Source organism: Phoxinus phoxinus (genome assembly GCF_949152265.1).
Source record: "Phoxinus phoxinus genome assembly, chromosome: 4".
Lineage (NCBI taxonomy): Eukaryota > Metazoa > Chordata > Actinopteri > Cypriniformes > Leuciscidae > Phoxinus > Phoxinus phoxinus.
The window spans coordinates 27,469,254-27,490,395 of NC_136879.1; the positions used below are offsets into that span (position 1 = coordinate 27,469,254).

General features: G+C 36.5%; 1 protein-coding gene across 1 annotated transcript in view; it reads left to right on the forward strand.

Annotated features, from left to right (window-relative positions):
- The first annotated feature begins 537 nt into the window (after positions 1-537).
- Positions 538-21,142, forward strand: part of dph1 (diphthamide biosynthesis 1) — an 83,717-nt gene continuing 63,112 nt past the window's right edge. Inside the window, exons 1-3 of the mRNA XM_079611329.1 lie at positions 538-676; positions 6,452-6,601; positions 19,607-19,670. Of these exons, the coding sequence (XP_079467455.1) occupies positions 625-676; positions 6,452-6,601; positions 19,607-19,670 (266 nt within the window). The 5' untranslated portion in view covers positions 538-624. The remainder of the gene's footprint in view (positions 677-6,451; positions 6,602-19,606; positions 19,671-21,142) is intronic.

Here is a 21,142-nt window from a genome sequence, read left to right on the forward strand (position 1 = left end):
GCAGGCTGTGAGAATGTCAACACCTAAACACCAACACAGTTTGTGCTTAGAAAGCTTGATTTTGTTAAATGCTGACATTTTTCTGGAGGATAATGCAGGGATTCCCAACCGACTACTGTACTTATATGAATAAAATTAAATAGCCAATATATATATATATATATATATATATATATATATATATATATATATATATATATATATATATATATATATATATATATATATATATATAACATATTAATTTTGCTTTCCTAATGCTATAAACATTCAGTCTTACAAAGTAATTGAATAGAAAACGTGTCTCTTCAAGTTTTTATATCTACCATGATGACTCAATGTCATACTTTTCCAGAATTTTTTTTTCACTTACTTCTTCAATCATTTCTTTAATTCTTTGTACAATGACAATATAAAAGCATACTTTCTTTTGATTTTTATAAATGTGAATATATAGTCGCATTTTTATGTGAGGAAAGGGGTCCATTCTAAAAACGTTTTCCTTGTCCCTTTAATGCATCGTAGGCTATCTATGTTATCGACACTTGATTTCTTTTTCACATCAGCTCTGTGTTCGATGAGTAATGCCTGTTTCACTCTACACGTGCACTTGTTTGGGGAAAGATGGCGGCTCCCACTAGTGAGATTGAAGTGCTCACTGCGAAAAAACCGAATGGTGAGTATTATTAGTTTATTTTATTAATAGTTCTTCGTGTTGCGGTTGCGATGTCTGTCAGCTGTAAAAATTCAGACCTGTCTTTTAAAGTAACGTACGCTTGTAGTCGCTTATTCTGTCTATTGTTATGCGAAATATATAAAGTGTCTTATGGGATATATTACTGTCATTATGTGGCATATTCTATCATATAATGTTCTTCTTATGTGATCTATAGTATAGAATGTGTTACCGGGGCTAGTTGTCACAAAGGCTATGTCTTTTAGTCAAATTACAGAAATGTGTTCTTTTAGCGGTAGTTTTTATTTTGGTATCACCTCAAACAACTAATTATATAAATTGTAGTTTATGTTGGTCAAAAACAACAATTTCTTTCATGCGTCCGTATCCATTTTACTGTTTCATGAATTTATTTAATTTTTATGATTGTTGTTCTGTTTACATGAAATAAGGCGTAGGACATTAAATACGTTTTGGAAGGCGTTTTCTTTGGACATCAGTAAGTTACTATTTTTGTCTGTAAATTAAAGAGAACTTCAGTGTTTCTTCAGCTTCACTCCTGACCATTATCGCCGCAGTGTGCTTTGTGAGAAATGATCATGTTTTCACGTATTACCATCAGTCATGATGCTCTTAGATAGATCACATGTATGTCCTCTTACTGCAACCCCTCTTCCCATCCTCAGTGTTTTCAAAATCACTGGTGGTGATAGGCCTATATAAATAAATATTCACTGGAAAAAAACCTGTCTAAACACTTTGTCAGGTTTATTGCCCAAACATTGCTGTGTTTTTGGCTGAAAATATTTGGCTGATATTATTATAATAAGAAATATTGGAATGTTTTATAATTTGTTTAATAGCTAATGCATATGTTGTTGTATTGTTCCTATAGAAATCATTGAAACTTTTTTGTTTGAACCTCTGGCTCTAAATAGCACAGCAATATTCTTTTATGTAAATATATAAATACATTTGTCATCATTTTTTACACTTAAGCATTTTGCTTAAGCATGCACCCCCTTGAGGGCAGTATTTGGTAGATGAGCCTTTATAAAACTGCTTTGTCAGGTTGCTTTGAGTCCTTTTTGAAGTACATGGGGATTTAGGTCTGGATTCTGACTTTTTAACTCAGTATGACATGCCCTCTAGAATGCAAGTAAATCACTTACATAATATGTGGCATACTACGCATAATACTTATAATACTACATATAATACGCATTGCATAATACGCTAGGCAATACAACTTTTTTAGTAGCCAATGGCTAGTAAATTAAATTGTATGATATTAGTCTAATTTAGTTAGAGGCAAAAAAATAAGCTTACACCCTTATTCAGTTGTTTTACATATGTACATGTGGTTTCAACAACACTCAACGTGAGAGAAAGAGAGAGGCTTTACACGTAATTGACTCTCTAGATCTAAATGCAGGGCTAGACAGGGCTGCCCGATGGCCAAAAGTTGACAGAACTGTCACTGTCCTAATCTGGGCCAGTGCTGTATCGTCATGAAAGCTTATCATTTGCATGTGTTTTTTAGCCATGCCAATTTAAAGGGGTCATGACATGAGAAACCAAATTTGCCTTGATCTTTTGGTATATAAGAGGTCTTTGTACCATTAAAACGTCCTGCAAGTTTCATAGCTTAAGACGTCCTCCCCATTATAAACGAATCATTTATTTAATCAAGCTCTAAATACAGCTCGTTCTGGATCCATGGTAAGAAGTGACTTCATGGTACGAAGTGACATACCAGCGTTTGCATATGACCGCCTCCAGGACAAGACAACTACGCTTAAAGCGCAAGGCAACTACGCTCATTTCGTATCATTGTCGCGCCCGCGCGCTGCGCGCCTCACAAGTGTTCAGTCGACGGACAGTGAGTGGGTCTGTGTACAGGGAAATTACGATGCCGCAGATGTGCTGTTCCTGGCTGTGGACAAACAACATCTTTGAATACGCTGCGAAAGATCCAGTCGTCAGGGAAAAATGGATGCACTTTATTTTTTGCGGACGTCTCAGTCACGGCAGTGTTAGTTTAAGCATTTGTTCTATACATTTGAAGGATGACTGTTTTGAGAACAAATCCCAAAATGATGCTGGCTTTGCCAGAAAACTGTTGCTCAAAGATAAGTCCGTGCCGACTATTCTGGGCTCAACAACGACGACGCAAACTGTAAGTAATGTATTTAAAACTTTAAACTACTTTTTAAATACGCCGAATCCGCAAATGTTCTGGCTGGGGGCGTTAATAATTGATGCATAGGCATTAGGCACTGACGTTAGCCAATCATAACAGTGGGCGTTAACACTGAACTCTTAAAGGGGAAACACCCCCAAAACAGACTGTTAGAATCAGAGGATGAGAAACAGAGTGGGAAAAGGTCATAAATCACTACATTTTAAAAGTTTTTTGTAAAAAAAACTATAGTAATACTATAATTGCACCTAAGGGAACATAATAATAAAATAAAAAAAAACATGTCATGACCCCTTTAAACATTCAAGCTCAAGAAGACGCGAAATATAGGCTAACTCATGCGCGCCTGACAGAAAGCCCACAAAGTTACGTCTGACAGGACGCGATTACTGATTTGAGATTTTTCGCGTCGTCTTGTGAATTTTAGTACAAACTTTTTACTTATCTTTAATAGAGTTTGAAATGTATATTTTATATTTATAATTTTTTATATTGCGTAATGTCGATTTTTTTTTCATTTGCATTTTTCTTACATTCCATGTAAAAATTCTGGCGAGTAAAATAATAATAAAAAATGACTAGCAAATGGCGACTCGAGCTTTTTGTATTTTACCCTTTACCCTCAGAGACTTTGAGGGCCTGCTGTGGAGAAATATCCACACAGCATGACCAACATTGTGTTTCTGCATAGTGTTTGATTTATGATGAACATGATGTTTACTCTGAAGGTCAATTCTGGCAATCTGTCGAGAGATTTAATAAATATTTTCAAATATTGATATATTAATCTAATTGAAATATTAATCTCTTTGCCAGTCTCCCATAAACTGATCCACCATTGGTCTCTAACCATCACTTCCTTGCATGGTGTAAGGGGATTTACAGTCAAAGACCCAGAACCAGAAATTATTAATTAAGACAAGAGTCAGAATTATGATAAATTAAAGACAAGTTTTACTGAAGATAGTTTGCAGTTTCATCAGCAGAAGTCAGCTGCAAGACTCAATGGAGTTCGTAGGCTGCCCCTCTTACAGTTACACAGATCACAGCAGTTATACCCTTCACCAAGGTCTAAGATACGTCCTTGCTTCAGGTTGAATGATTCTCATTGGCTAAGAAATAGATAAACATAGTAATCTTCCACATAATACAGATAGACTGAATCATATCTCCATTGTTTATGCAGCTGACACTCGGACCCTGAAGTTAGGCATGTTGTGACCTTCCAGGTCGCAGATTTGGGTTGTTGGGCACCAGCATGTCCAGGGGCCTCATTTATAACCATTGCGTACGCTCAAAACAGGCCCTGAGAGAGGCGTACGCCACTTCCGACGCATAAGTTGTGATTTATAAAAACAAACTTGACGGGAAAATGTGTGCACCTGCACGCAAACTCTGACCCATGCGTACGAACATTTAGAGATGAAGCAGTTTTGGCGACACCGATGGTGAGCTGGAGTTAAATGTCTTTTTGGTCACTTTTAAACAGAAAATCTAAAGAAAATTAGACGTATACAGAAAGATGATACAAATATAATTTCACTCACCAAGCCTATCACTTGAAGCAAATATCTATACCTTAAATATCCGCGCCAGCAGGCGCGTTGGGCCGTTTAGTGAAACTGAGGCATATATCCTAAAACGGCATATGAAGTAAAACCGTAAATCTTCATTATGAGTCCTAATCATAAATACAGTGCATGTTCACAATAACAGTTTAAATAAATAAAAGATTGATTTAAACTATGTTTTACTTCTGACATAAACATTTAGATTAAATATGCCATTCTCATGAATGGAGTTAAACACTTAAACTACCGGTACATGAAATCATTACTGAGAAGTAAAAACAAAAAAATGATATTCAATAAATAGAAATATTATTGTGGATGCAATACTTTTGAACACTTTTCCTCTGGCATGCTGTGTTTTAATTGTTTTAACTAGAGATAATTGCTTATCATGATGATCATAGCAGATTGTCTGAGAAAATAGTTTTGTGCAAATAAATAATGCACAACAACAAGGTTTATCTGTTTCCATTAAAAATATAAATCAATTAAAAATAGGCTACTATTTGGCTAGTGGAAATGATTGAGAGAAACTTTCTCTGAAATGTATTTTACACTATTTTCTTTATTTATTCAAATACAAGGCAAGCATATGCTACTAAATGTTTTTTATTAATGTAATGTGATGGCTCATCCGTATTTCATATTTTCCTAATGTCTTGTACCATTAAACATGTTATCACGTGGATGAATAATCATATGCAAATGATATGCTAAATGAATAAATGTAAATGTAAATATGCAGATGAGAATATTTCGGGGAGGAGACGCATGTGCGCACAATGATCAATCTACCGCTGACTGGGATTTATAAAGTGAATTCTGAAGTCTGAATATTTTTTTGCGTACGCCATTTTTGGCTTTCGGGCGCACTCACACTTTTAGTAAGAATCCTACGCACAGTTTTATAAATGAGGCCCAAGAACAACAACTCGGCCAATCTCCAATAATGCCACTTGTTCCTTTATCCCTTTAACCAAACACACACACCGACACCCAGCTTTTCCAAGATTGGATTTGGCCAGGCTCTAACTATAAACAGGAGAGTCGTCTCAAAACATCAAGATAATACGTTCTTTCTCTCAAGGAGAGCTACACTTTAGTCTAACTGGAAAGTAAGGCTTTAACTGAGAAACGTTGCCTTAAACTATAGACTTCAATGAGCCCCGTGACTTCTAGTCGTCAGGGTACCCTAGAAAAGCAGATGTATGTATGTATAGACACATGTTGAAGACCTTTCTCAAACACAAAACAAGTCTATATTTCATTTCTGGAAGCCGGGCTAAACTAAAGCAAGCACTGTTACTGCATTCCTGACATTAAATGCAGACATTAGAGAATACATGAAAATAACATTTCAGTAATCAATCACACTGTTAACTTCTATAACAAAGTAAAATCTGCAAAACAACACTGTGCAACACCAAATACTGCAGCAAGCCTACACGCAGGTTTACTTTTTGTATGACTTCTAAAACCTATTGACTGCTAGTTTTCATTTTAGTCCATCATTATACATTCTAATTATTTGTTTCTGTTTATCAGTGGCAAAAATGCGAAGTCTGCTGTAAAACAACTAAACATGATTTTATACTGTAGGAATATGTCCATTTAAGCTAGCCAGAGCTTACATTACAGATGGTCTGTCTGATGTAGACTTCAAAAATAAATGAATGTCACTGACAGACTCATTCTGCTAATGGCTGACCTCAGTTCAGCTGCTGTCCTGACAGTGTGCTGCTGATTGATTTGTGAAGATTAATTTTGGATCTGAGAAATGATTGCATGGGCTTTCCTTGTCTTATTATAGGCTAGAGCCCAATCAATTTCTCATAAAAGTGAAATGAGATTTTTAGTGGTACTTTGCAATTGCACATATTGTAAATTACACAACAGTGTCTTAAGGCACACTTGAGTTCAGTGATGCTTACAACAAATTCAGTCTCAGTTTCTCTAAAGCAAATTAGGCGAATTAACTCTCATATTGTCTTTTTAATGTAGTGCGAGGACCGAGGAGAGTGGCAAATCAGATTCCTGATGAGATCCTCAAAGATCCAGAGCTCAACGAGGCCATTACCGCTTTGCCAGCTAACTACAATTTTGAGATCCACAAAACAATATGGAGGGTACGACAAGCCAAAGCCAAGAGGGGTGAGTACATTTAAAATCGTTTTGTTCAAAAAGGTTAAAGGTTATGCGTTTAAGGTTACATTGAGCTATTAGGTAAAGGTTATGTATTTAATGTTATATTGAACTATTTACTTAAAATATAATGTTTCCTCTAAGTGTGCAGATAAACTTTTGTTTTGCTGTCTACTTCAACAAAAGAGGCAATATATTGTAGTTTGCGCATGTTGTCATGTGTTGTGTTATTAGGCTTACAGTTTCAGTTCCAGAACATTAGTTATTCAGTTTGTCTGTCTATAGAGAATTAAACTGCCCCAAAGTTCATCTCTGTGTGCAGGATAATGCAGTAGCATTACATAAGGTATGCCTCAAGCGTATTGCTTTTATGGGAGCATACATGCTGCATTATATAGATTAATGTTCTTCACTATTGTGTTTTTTAGTTATATGGACAGAGTCAAGCAAACTGAAAAGCATAATTGCCTTGGAGGTTTCCACAGGCATAAATTAAGATGTGGTCTTTTTGCGGTCAAATTAATGCAGAGGGTTGGTTTAAGCCAGCTGGGAAAATGGGGAAAATTCATGACATTTCGAGGCATAATTACCTAATTTTGTCAGAACTTTGCTTCAGCAAAATGTGAAGCAAAATATGGTCATTAGCTTATTAACCATCAACCGATTGTGCTGAATACCAAGGGCGCATTTTCAACAGTCAGAATGACTTTTATTCTTCAGAGCACAGCAGCTTGAAATATTATCTTCGTATTTGATTTTTCTTCAGATTTATGTATTGCTTTGCAATAAGGTTAAACTTTTTAAATTCATGATACCCAATGGCTTTAAGTAATTAACTTTATATTTTTCTGAATTTATCTTGGCTAATGTTAAATTCTACATATTATAATACTGTACATTTTTTTCTTTACATTTTAAGCTGTATAAATAGTTCATGTATTATGAATAAACATGAAATAGCAATGAATAATAGTATTTATAAACATGGTAAATAAATAAACATTGATAAATTATGTTAAAAAGTGTTGTAATTAAATGCAATTAAAAAAAGTTTGTATAATTTAGACTTATTGTGTTACCTAGATTTCTACCATAGTTTAAGAATCTCAGTAAGTCTTAAAGTCTCAATAATTTATTCTTTTTTGGAAGAGTATGTGACAATATGAACATTTATTTTTGTTTTGTTGTTGTATTTGAATCTGTGTCTACATCGGCCAGTGTTTAGTCTCATGCGGTCGAAAACTGAAGGTCTCGGGGCTGTTTTGCATCAAAATATGATATATCCTTGGTAGTGACTTCCATAAGTGTTTTTTTTTTTTTTTTTAAGATCTTGGCAGATTGGTGTAAAATTATTCCCCTCGGAAAGCAACACTTATGGCTTGTTTGAAACCGCTCTAATGAGATGTCTTACAGTTTCTTAGTGAGATTTTTCACTATAACTTAGCAATTATAAGTGGTCATTTTTTTTTCCAGGGTCGGCCTAAGCTGTCTCACTATAGCATTTTACTGTAGAATATTCCTTTTATCAGAAGTAATTACAATCTTATTCCAATGTACGTGCTTTATCTCCTTAAGCTAACCTCAGAGATTTTCATCATCGCATAAAAAAGATGGTGAAATCACGGCTAGCAGCACGCTAATCCTATTATTTGTACCGTATCATTTATCGTTATGCAAATTTAATCCTCATTTAGTTTGATGCATCCAATCAAGAGCTGTTTATCTCCGTGTTGATGATGAATTGACTCAGCTTGAAGGCCTTGTCGTGGGTGCCACGTCTTAGACTTGTGAGTCTTGATCCAGCAACCCTTTGGCTCTTACTTGGCTTTGCTTGTTTAGCCTGCGTTCTTAATCTGTCATAACCGTTGTGATGCCCGAGCACTGTGAGCCAAATGTGTTATACCAATCACACTGTCCCTAACATGTCAGAACAGCTGAGTCAAAATAGGCCAGTAGTGCAGTTGTACTAACAAACAGTTTTGTTTCAAGAAATGTCATTGCTATGTGACCTTCCATGTGTTTTGGTCTTCTAAATTGGGATTTTTGTCACTTTCACCCGACCGACCTCCTATCCCCTCCCTTTGGTTATGCATCACTGTCTGACAGAAATTCGTCCCAAGGCCCTGTTGTAGCATGTCCTCCGTCATTCTAGTACAGGTGTCAAAGAGCCTTCAGGACGGCACTTTACACAGTAAGACGAGGGAAAATGAAGCAGAACAAGGCTTTAGTTGATTTCATTATATTCGGATGCATGTTCACCATAAAGAACTTGTCTGTAGAGTTCAGACCTACATCGATGACCAATCTTTAATCACAAAAAGTCCTAATAAATGTACCGTAGCCGCAGAAATGCCCAATTTCAAGCCTCTATTGATGTGAATGACAACAGACAAGTGTTTGATGTGCTGAATGTGTTAGCAGCTGGCTTGTGCGGAGTACTTTCATGGGGATTGGAGAGAATGCTACAGTCTGCTGGGCTCTTTGTTGTGAAGGTTTTCTTTTTTTAAAAGCCCCCTCTATTTCTGGACTCAATGGGCAAAGATCATTTTTGACCATATTGTCTCTTTATTTTTACTGTTTCCTCTATCTTTTGCGGTTTTCACAATTATTTTTCTCAAATAGTGTTCTGAGAAATATTTAAATATGTAAACAATTCCCTAAAATGACAAATTATTTCACTCATAATTTTTTATAGTCTCTATTATCTTTAATTTGTATATAGTTTCCACAGCATTCTAGGGGTGTAATGGATCGTAGTTGATGGTTAGGACCAGGGCCCACGGTTCATCACGCATGTGATTAGCAGATTAATTGCACATTTTAACCATCTATAAAGTTTATAATTTTAACATGTTTTGCCTTGCCAATTTACACATTCAAGCACAAGAAGAGGCGAAAGAGAACTCAGTTCGGTACTCGCGCGCTGTTATCTGAGCACACGGCCGCACGCACCTGAAGCGAGCATACAGAGACCCTCGTTTAAGAAGATGCGCAAACACCGAATTGATTCCTCTTTTAGGGTCTCCTTTCGCTTGAACAGATGCACAAAATTATGTCAAATAAACCTGTCCCGGCAAGCATTCTCGTAAACTCAGGCGGTTAATGTCTTTTAAGTGAACGATAACAGTTGAGAAAGAAAGCGGATGTGTAACGGTATATTGGATCTGTGCATTTAGTCTTAAAGTGACAGCAGCCAATAAATACCTGTTGCTGTCTATGTCATTAATTAATTAATCAAACAACAAAACACAGCTTTATTAATGATTCATTTGTATTTAATTTATATATTGAACACCATAAAGTTGTTTTACATTTGAATTATTACGCATCTCTACCTGAATAATACTGTAAGTCCTTACTTTATTTGTAACTTTGTTCTATATTAATCATTCAATTGTAATTTGTGTATTTGTTCTTATTTTATTTATTACTGACTTTTCATTTGTCTAACAATGTTTGAACTTTATTTGTTATGCTAGTAGTTTTTCCTCTGGTATTGAAGTACTGAAAATGTGCTTTAGGTAATAAACGTAAAGCCAAGGTACATTTGCCCATTTTTATTTTGATCATTTTGCTGATCTGAAAAATTATCCAATTCGTGACTCAAAAACGGTATGATCCAAACCGTGTTTTGTGATCTGTTGCACCACTACTATATTTAAACAGAATTTTAAATTTAACCAAACTACATCTATCTATGTTAGCCAGCCAAACATTCCATTGATCGTAAGTGTCTGCATTTGGTTTAGTTTGATGTATTGACCAAATTATAAAGTAATGATTTGCTCTACGTTTTATTGTTTATTGTTGAGAGCTGCAGGACATTGTCTCTCTCTTTCACTTGTGTGTAGTCAAGTTGATGTATTTATTGTAGGCTAAATTGTGTTTGTATTTATTAACTGTGCCTGCCTGGTCACTGTGTATTCTTTGTCAAATTAGATTTGTATCAAATATTCTTGTGCTGTGTGGCATCAGCACAAACTTCATCTACTTTCATTTCCTGCTATGAAAAGGAGGACTTTATGTATTGATAAGAATACTTCTATTACAGACGTCTTCTAAATGTACTGTAATGTGTTTTGTTGTAATGTTCTCATGACACTAGTGTACTACATGGAACCAGTGAGCATGATATGCTTTCCACACACCTTTTCCACACTTCTATACATGTACAGTGTATATATAACATTGTTTTGTTGCACATGATGTAGTCATATCCCCAGAGTTCAGAGTAGCAGCACTTTTCAGAGATACATTTCCTGTCTGAAATGAAAGGTTCTTCTGAATGTTTTTAATGTTTTGTCTTGCATAGCACTAACATTGAAAACTAAACTGGTTTTGCATAAATTGAGAATGAATCATCATGATTCATTCAGGGGGCATCGCTATACATAGACGACATCCATTAGTGTCGTATCATAATGCAAATCTTTGCAAATATCATAAATTGTCTATTAACACTAGAAAATATATTTAAGTTAATGGTCTACTGAAACAAAGGATCAGAGTTCCAGAGAAAAGATGCAATTAAATTAAGCTATACTATAAATAAAGAAAAATGTGTGATGTCGCGCAGCTCATTATTTTGCTAAAGGTTTCGAGTTCAAATATGCACTTTTTTTTAAAAGACCAGGTAAAATTGCAATTTTATTTCAGAGAATAAATATTAGAAAGCAAGGTGCATTTTATTCTGCGATTTAATTAACTTTTAATTAACTTTACTTGAACTTTTACATGAACTTCCTTTTATGGGCAGACTGATGGAAAGCAGCAGCAGTGAGATGGGGTGGCACAAGAGCTGCTCAACAAAAGGTAATTGCTAGGTAACAATTATTTTTCAATGACTTTGGACAGTTGGTGGCGCTAGAGAGATTGAGATAGAGACTCCAAATTTTCTATGGCGACTGTTCAGACTGTCCTCTACCAGTGTGCTTTCCCGCAAGCGGCTTTATGGGCTGCCATAGACTTCCACACGGAAGAATAATAAGAACGCCAACGATTTCAAGAGGTGCCTCCGCACTTTCAGTGCTTGCCCCCCTAATAATTATTTTCTTGAGTACCAAATCAGTATATTTGAATGATTTCTGAAGGATCATGTGACACTAAAGACTGGATTAATTCTGCTGAAAAATCTGCTGTCATCACATGAATAAATTACTTTTTAAATTTAAAAATACTATATTTTTGATCTAATAAATGCAGCCTTCTGAAGATTCTGAGCTACAGACCCTTCTGCCCAGGTCTAGCATCACTTCTGTGTCTTTTTTGTCACTCCTGTGTCTCTGTTGTTCTTATCTGGCTCAGTAGGCTTCATCAGAGCTGCGCAAACATCCGTTTGTATGTTCATTTCACATAATGAGGATGCAGTGGTTGCCTGACTGATTATTTGTGAGTTTTTCTGGCCTAAGTTTGGCGATGATGAATTGTAGAGATGACTTACCTCACAGATTAATTCATTCTTGTGTTTGAATAATTAGTCTACGGTATCTTGAAATAAATGTAATCATAATGCAAACTCTATCTGCAGGGCTGTCTGTTTGTATTTTTGCCAACACACCGATTGGAGGTACAGGAAGGAATGAAGATGTGATGTTCATTCAGAGCTAAACCTTTCTCAAGAACTGCCTAGTAATATTATATTTAGGCAAGGGGCTGCACTGTATTGCAAATATACTGATTTTTTAAGCTCAAGTGTGTGTTCTGTGCCAATAATGGCTGTTTTTGAATGGGTTTCCCAGAACTCCCTGTTATCTGTTATTGGCTGGCCAGGTAGCCCCGCCCCCAACTTTTTGGTTTTGCATGATAGCTTTTACTGTATGGTCTGTTTTAGAATGTCTGGAATGTTAACCAATCATAATTTACAATAATTTGCCTAATTATAACGTACCTCATCCTATATCTGATTAGTTTTTATTGTAGCAGATGTGCTCTTTCAGTCATTCAGAGAGTTTGATGAGGGCTAACATTTTGTTTGTCAGCCCTTGTGGCGTGGTAACAGGTGTAGCTTAACACACTAAGCACATTTTCTCTGTGTGTGTTTGTGCAGTCCACGGGTTCTGGCATTTTGGCATTTCCTTGAGCTTCTATGACATTTCTGGATATGCAGTGTACAAATGTGTGCTCACTTAGCCCTGGGCCAGCGCCCGGCCTTCTTAGCAAGATGGAGCTCGTCAACGGCCGGCCGAGGATGGATGAATGGAGAGATTTGTCAGGCAAGGCTGTACTGAGCTGAATAACCTTTTACAGTTAATAAACTCGCCCTTTCTCAGGTAATGACCTGTCTGTGTCTGTCCGGACTGAAGGGGGCTAGTCTTTTAACCTTTCATCAGAGATTTGCTCAGCCCAGCTGTATTCCCCCTTCTTCCTTTCATCCATCACTCTTCCTGGCTGCTCTTTAGCTTGTCTGCACTCAAAACAAATTGCTTATATTCTTTTTTTTTAACTTTTCTCCACTATCATTTACTATTGCTTGTTTCTTCCCAGCTGAGCCATATTCATGTGATTTCACCGTTTCTTAAAAGAGGGTGTAGATTCTAAGTAGGACACATGCTCCTGAGCTCACACTGATGCATGTGTCTTCAATAGCAGGTGTAGCATTGGTTTGTGCCAATGTTAAGTCTATGAGACATTTTTCACCCAGTTTTCCACCTGCTGAGCGAACACTGTACGCCTGATCGCTTTTAAAAGTCAGAGCCCACCTCTCCTCAGTAAGCCAAACTATTTGTCTCCTCATTCATGGGTCTACGACAAATGGTGCAGGACAAGTAAAGCGCTGAAGTTTTAACCAAAAAAAAAAAAGATTTTGTAGTAGTATGAGAGATAGTGATGCTTTGCTTCACAAGCACCACTAATAATAGCTAATAGCTAACTCCATGTTGGCTATAAATTTATTAGCACCGTTTGAAGTATGAAATGAAGACATACAGTGCAAAACACTGTATGATAATTGATTTGTTCATTATCCCACAAAAACGACTTCAGTTAAAACCATTTTACTGATGCTTCCATGGCTTTCACAGTCATTTGCGCAATTTGCACAGCACTAGCTTTGTTTTTTATATTTATTTATTTATATATATAAAATATATATAAATATTATATATAGAAAAATATGCTGTTGTCAGACCTCGAACAATGGAAAGAAAATAAGTTCATATTTCATTCAGGAAGAGTTCAGAAATCAATATTTGGTGGAATAACCCTGATTTTTAATCACAGCTTTCATGCGTCTTGGCATGCTCTCCACCAGTCTTTTACATTGATGTTGGGTGACTTTATGCAACTCCTTGTGCAAAAATTCAAGCAGCTCAGATTTGTTTGATGGGTTGTGAGTGACCATCCATCTTCCTCTTGATCACATTCCAGAGGTTTTCAATGGGGTTCAGGTCTGGAGATTGGGCTGGTCATGACATGTTCTTGATCTGGTGGTCCTCCATGCACACCTTGATTGACCTGGCTGTGTGGCATGGAGCATTGTTTAACTGGAAAAACCAATCCTCAGAGTTGGGGAACATTGTCAGAGCAGAAGGAAGCTAGTTTTCTTCATGGACAACCTTGTACGTGGCTTGATTCATGCGTCCTTCACAAAGACAAATCTGCCCGATTCCAGCCTTGCTGAAGCATGTGATCGTCAATTTTCAGCTTTGTCCAACACATGGTCGTCTAATGTTTAGACGGAGACCTGGAGAGGCCTACAAGCCACAGTGTCTCGCACCCACTGTAAAATTTGGTGGGGGATCGAATCGGTGATGATCTGGGGGTGCTTCACTTGATTGTCAGGTCAATCAAGGTGTGGATGGTGAACCACCAGATCAAGACCCTGTCATGGCCAGCCCACTCTCCAGACCTGAACCACATTGAATGGGATCAAGAGGAAGATGGATGGTCATAAGCCATCAAACAAAGTCGAGCTGCTTGAGGCATCATTGGACCTTCCAACAGGACAATGATCCAAAGCCATACGTCAAATTTCACCAAGGCTTGGTTTACAGAAGAAGTCCTGGAATATTCTACAGTGGTCATCAGTCACCTGACTTGAAGCCCATAGGAATCTGGTGGAATTTGAAGAAGGCGGTTGCAGCACGCAAACCCAAGAATACTACTAAACTGGAGGCCATTGCTCATGAGGAACGGGCTAAGATTCCTCAGAATTGCTTCCAGAAGCTGCTTATACATCTCGTTTGCAGAAGATCATGACAGGAAAATAATGTTTTACTAAGTACTAAAGATGCTTGCCATTCAATTTAAGTCAATTCAATTCACTGTTATTTGTATAGTGTTTTTCACAATACATATTGTTTCAAAGCAGCTTTACAGAAAATGCGTGTCTATTGTTACTTGAATTTGGGGAAACCACTTTAAACATTTGTTGTGTTGAGGGATTACAATTACTTTAGTTTGATTTGTTCATTGCAAACCACTGAAAGTCTGTAAATGTTGCCAATAAACCTGATTTGCAATGGGGGTTGAATAATTTCGATTACTACTAGATCAGATGTGTCAAACTAGCCAGAAACTCTCTTGCGCTGGATGGAATGCCATGTTTTGATGCAATGATTATGGTTGCAATTGATTTTACTGCAGTGATGCAGCATATTTTAATAATTCATACAACAGACTGCACTGCTGACAGTAGGCCACTATGTATTTCAGTACTAAGAGGCCAGAAATATTCATCAATAAATCAATATTGACTTTATTTAAATTATCTTATATTTAGTGTAGCAGAATCAGAAGTTAAAGAATTAGATGAGGTGAGATGGAGTAGAAATTGTGGTATGTTTCATTCTCATTTATTCACTGACAGGAAAGGCTCCTAGCTGGATAGGTCACACTTGTATGACATCAATATGAACCGATAGACATGAACAATGGTGATAATTGAATTTCACTCTTCCTTTATTTCACTGTTCATTTGTTAGTCTGTATAGTACATGTAACAGATCCAATTTTAGGGCATGAGTCTGTTTCCAGGACAACAGGGCAGCATATCTATGCATGATGCTGGCGTCCAATGAGGAAGAAAAAAAATACCCGTCTAATGTCATGAAGTTCATCAACCACATAATTGTAAGAGTCGATGATACAATGATTTCAGGAAAAAAGCACAGCACAAGAATATGATCTCCTGAGACTGGTGCTAGAATAGGCTAATCTCACTTTACGGTCTTACCTACGATCTAGGTAAAGTTAATGCGTCACCTTCTTAGAAAAGTTATTTTATGCCAGATAAGATAGATATCTCCAAAATTGGGCCTATAGAGTATTATGTCGTCATGCGTTTTAATTTTGTAAAGTAATATGTTTAGATTTCCATCACTATTAATATGTTGAAGTTAACAGCTTTGCATGGTTTAGTGTTATGTAGTCACTTATTGAATTATTATCATTTAATTGAATTTAACAGTGCAAATATGCTTTGTATGACATTGTCTAAAAATGAAAATTAGCTCATGATTTACTCACCCTGAAGCCATCCTAGGTGTATATGACATTCTTCTTTCAGACGAATACAATCGGAGTTATGTTAAAGGGGACATATCATGAAAATCTGACTTTTTTTCGTGTTTATGTGCTATAAACGGGTCCCCGGTGCATCTACCAACCCAGAAAACGTAAAAAGTGACAACTCGGTAACTTGGTAAGCCTTTCTCTGCAAGCAGGTCGAAAAATAAGCCAATCAGATTTCGCTCCCCTTCTGACGTAGGAAGGGGATGTTATTTTAATAATACCGCCCCTTAATCTGCACGTTTCCACCTGCGGCGCCGCCATTTGGTTTTCTCAAGCTACAACCGTGTGACCAGTTCTAGCGCAATGGCAAAAGTTTGAGTAAAGCATGCAAACAGTTCCTTCATTGACTGCACAGACAAGCACAGAGCATAGTCTCAGCCTCTGATGAGACAAGAGAGCAGTTGATTCATTTTATTTTCTACGGAAATCCGAAACCGATGAATCAAGGGAAGCAGCAGCTTATTTGCATTTAAAGGGACACATACAAAACGGAGCATTTTTTGCTCACACCCAAAAAGGGGCAAATTTGATGAGCTATAATACATTATTGGAGGTATTTTGACCTGAAATTTCACAGACACAATCTGGGGACACCATACATTTGTATTACATCTTGTGAAAAGGGGCATAATATGTCACCTTTAAAAAATGTCCTGGCTCTTCCGAGCTTTATAATGGCAGTGAATGGCCGTTTCTGTTTTGAAGTCCATAAAAGTGCATGTCCATCATAAAAGTGTTCCACACGGCTCCGGGGGGTTAGTAAAGGCCTTCTGAAGAGAAGCCATGGGTTTGAGTAAGGAAAATACCAATATTTAAAACTTTATGACCTATAAATACTGTCTTCTGACTGACAGCCATTTATAACTCTGATTGTATTTGTCTGAAAGAAGAATGTCATATACACCTAGGGTGGCTTGAGGGTGAGTAAATCATGGGCTAATTTTCATTTTTGGGTGAACTGTCCGTTTAAGACATTGTAGTGGGTCCAACAATGGTATACCACTCAGCTTTTACATTTACATTTACATTTTACATTTCCACCCTAAGTGACAGCTTTTTTTTTTCACTGTGTTGAGTTCTCTCGATAAATATAAAGTGTATCTTTGTCACTGTTTTTAGGTGTGGTGTAAATTTAGTGTGACAAGCAAGTTATTGCAGCTTTTAAAATGGTTAGCTTGTCTGAAACGGTGCCAACTTTGCATTTACTGTATGCTTCATGCCAACTTTGCCAGCTGCTTAGAGTGATTTATATGCAGTGTATCTTGAATGTGTGTATACATTTACCTGACCACCACTTATCTCAGAACATGCACCTAATTATTTTATATTATATTATATTATATTATATTATATTATATTATATTGTATTGTATTATTTATTATATAAATAAATATATTACATTATTCATTATTATAGATAGTAGGGCTGTAACGATTAATCGCGATTAATCGAAATCCAAAATAAAAGTTTGTGTTTACTACATAAATGTGTGTGTATTGTGTATAATTATTTTGCATATATAAATACACACACATGCATGTATGTATTTAATAAAAATGTGTTATTTATATATAAAATAGTTCTATTTATATATAATATAAATCATATAAAAATATATATGCAGTATATAAATGCAAATATTTCTCAAATATATACATGCATGTGTGTGTATTTATATATACAAAATAATTATACACTATACACACACATATATTATGTAAACACAAACTTTTATTTTGGATTTCGATTAATCGCGATTAATCTTTACAGCCCTAATAGATAGTACTACTTGAATGAAATAATTAAAATAATAATTACAACAACAAAAAAATCAGTGAAGAAAACAACACAGTAATAATACAAATGTTCCAGAATTTCATTATATACCAGTGCAGCAATAAGCAGAACAATGTTTTTCCACAGAGACAATGGACATTTTTAGGTTTGTGTTCAACCTTAGCAATGTGCCAGATAGAAATAACCAGTGCTCTGTTTCTTTGAACCAATTAATTTCTCTGTACAATTTGTTGGCTACATTTCATGATTGAAACTGGTTGCTTATAATGAGGCATTACTTTTGTGTTTTGGCATTGTGAAAGTGTGAGACAGAGGCCAACTGCATGTCTCGCACCAAATGCGTGAGAGTTGGCAACCCTGTCTAAAGTATTTTACTTTGGTTTCCTTAAATAATTAGTTGCTGCAGTGCTCTGCTCAGATGTTTCTTGTGGTATAGCTCCGTACACATAACATCATTATTAACTGCTGAACAGAAGGTAAGGTATTGCGTTTTTATCTCAACAAATATTTTATTTGTTTTAAGGTCTCATACTCGCTTGTCAATTGAGTGACATCTGTCAAACTTAATTCAAGTTCACACTTCACAGACACTTTTTTAGAGAATTTGCAGAATGCAGATTATAATAGGGATGCTTGTTGTATTGGTGGCTATTGGTAAATGTTTGTTCTTGTATCAGTTCGATAACTTCCTTTTTGTGAGCTGATGAGGCTTCTTATCATAGAATGAGGCGGACAGTATATAATATTATTTTAGTATACAATGATAAAGGATATGTTGATTAGCATTGCATATAAATATACTTTAGTATTATGAAAATACCCGAGATGGCTTTGAAGAACTCAAATACATCATATATTGCGGCCGTCGTGTGTTTATTGCCTTCATGTTTAATCAAAGCATTTCTATCTTCTTTTTATTCGGCTACAGCTATAGCTTGATGCCTTTGTCCACATTATGGGTTTCCTAGAATGTCTTAAAGGGTAACTAAACCCTAAAACAACTTTTTTTTTTTAGTTAATGATCTGTAAGACTGGGGCTTTATTAATACTGTTCATTGATTCAAGTAAATTTGTTGAGAATTGGGTATAAAGTGTTTTAATTCTAAAATATATCGTGTAAAAACGAGTGCTGCCCTCTGCAGGTTGAATGGTGGCTAATGCAATTTAATTTTCCTATTGGATGTTGTGGTACTTTGTGACTTAAGCAGGCACCAGCTCACCACGCCCTTGCCTACAGAGAGACGGGCTCTGCCCACTTTTCCTGCATTTTTTCAAATATTGCCAGTGGGTGGAGTCAGGCTCTGACCAGGGGTTGAGTTACCCTTTAAATTATATTACTTCTGTGAGGCATATGTGGAGTTTCTGCATGAGGGCGCCCTCTGGCTTCCAGTATGAATGGAACGGGCGTGTGTTTAGCGCTCAGTAATGCTCACTCCATCCTATTTTGGGTAAAAAATAGGAAAAAAATATACTTCTGCCTAAAGAAATGTATATGATAATCCATATGTTTTTCCCCAGTGTACAGGGGAAACACAGTGGATGCATAAGAGGCTTATATTTTATATTAAAGACATGGACTTTTTTTATTTCAAGAGGCTAAGACACACACACACACACATTTGTTTCTATATTTTTTTTTTAGCAAATTGTGCAGCCCTATATTTTATTATATTGCACTGACTGGACTCTCTGTTTTTGACCTGCAGTGGCCTTGCAGTTGCCCGAGGGTCTCCAGATGTTTGCCTGTGTGATCGCTGACATCATTGAGAGGTGGGTGTACCACATACACTCACACGCACCTCAGGACTGTGGACCGGCCTGGGTAGATGTCCTTGGTTAAAAAAGGCAGTGTTTGAATCTGCAAAAGACCTCTGCGCTCATTAAAAAACCTATCATTATTCCCCTCCATAGCCCGTATCTGGGGCTCAGCAGAAAATTAGACACAATTGCAGACACAAGCTAGCTATTACAGTCTCGCTAGTTAATGACATGAAGTGGACAACCATTATTCTTCTCAATTACATCTTGTTACAGTCTGCACAGACCATGCAGCATGCAGACCATGCAGCTCAAAAAGCCATACAAATCGTGGTCCAGTGTAGGTTAAGAACGAGTCTGACCACACCTCCCACTTCGATCGGGTATAATGTTAATGCTAATGAACGCTAGCAGCTCTATTTAATGACAAACAATGTGCTGTGACAACAAAAAGCCCTGCAAAAAAAAAAAAAAACCTGCAGCCTAAGCAGTTGGCTGGTGTTTGCTGGTCTTCCAGCCTGGTCATAGCTTGTTTATTAGCAAGCCGGTTTTAGAGGTTGTTTAATATGGTCAGGCTGGTCTTAGCTGGTCAGGCTGGGAGACTAGCTGACCCACCAGCTGAACACTAGCTAGGCCAGGCTGGGAGACCAGCTTGACATGCTTAAACCACCTACATCCATGTTAAACAAGCTAAGACCAGTCAACAAGCTTAGACTGGTTTTAGCTGGGGGGTTTTCCACCAGGGAAATATTTATGTTAATAATATAGTCACGGGGTATGTGGTGTTCACAAGTGTTGAAGGAAGAGTACATAAAAATATATATATATATTAATAATGATAAATATCATTATTAACTTTTTTTTCTTCTTTGAAACCAAATGTTCAATAGCTTTTCTCAGGTAAATGTAGCATTACGTGAAATACTGTTCTCAAGCTTTTTAATTGACGTCGTTCCGCAGTTTGAAAGATATGGTATGTTGTATTGAGACATGATATGGATTTTGGCAATTTGTACTGTATCTTTCAACATTCCTTCTGATGATTATTCACCTTTATTTCATGCTGTAACTAATAGTGGAAGAGATGATCAGTTCATGTGCCACTTGAACTGAGGCGTAACAGCGATCTGTTACATTAAAGAGCGGCAAAACACAATTGTTTGAATTTCATAAAAAAATTTGGAAGCCAAGGCTTTTTCATATCAGATGCACATTGCTTATTGTGATTTATTGGATGGGAGGTGCACTACAATGTTGTTCATTCATCAACTGAAAACAGCCTAGACAGAAAGATCGATTCTTGGGATTTAAGAATTGATATTGGTTCATCAAAATATAAATGAGAATGTTTATTACAGCCCTAACTGTAATAATCTGATTCATGAGATCAGAGGGGTCTTGTGAACCATATCACTTGATTCTTTGAACATTTAGAATGATTTGTTCATGAATTGGACATTGCTAGTTCTCTCAAGCAAAGATTA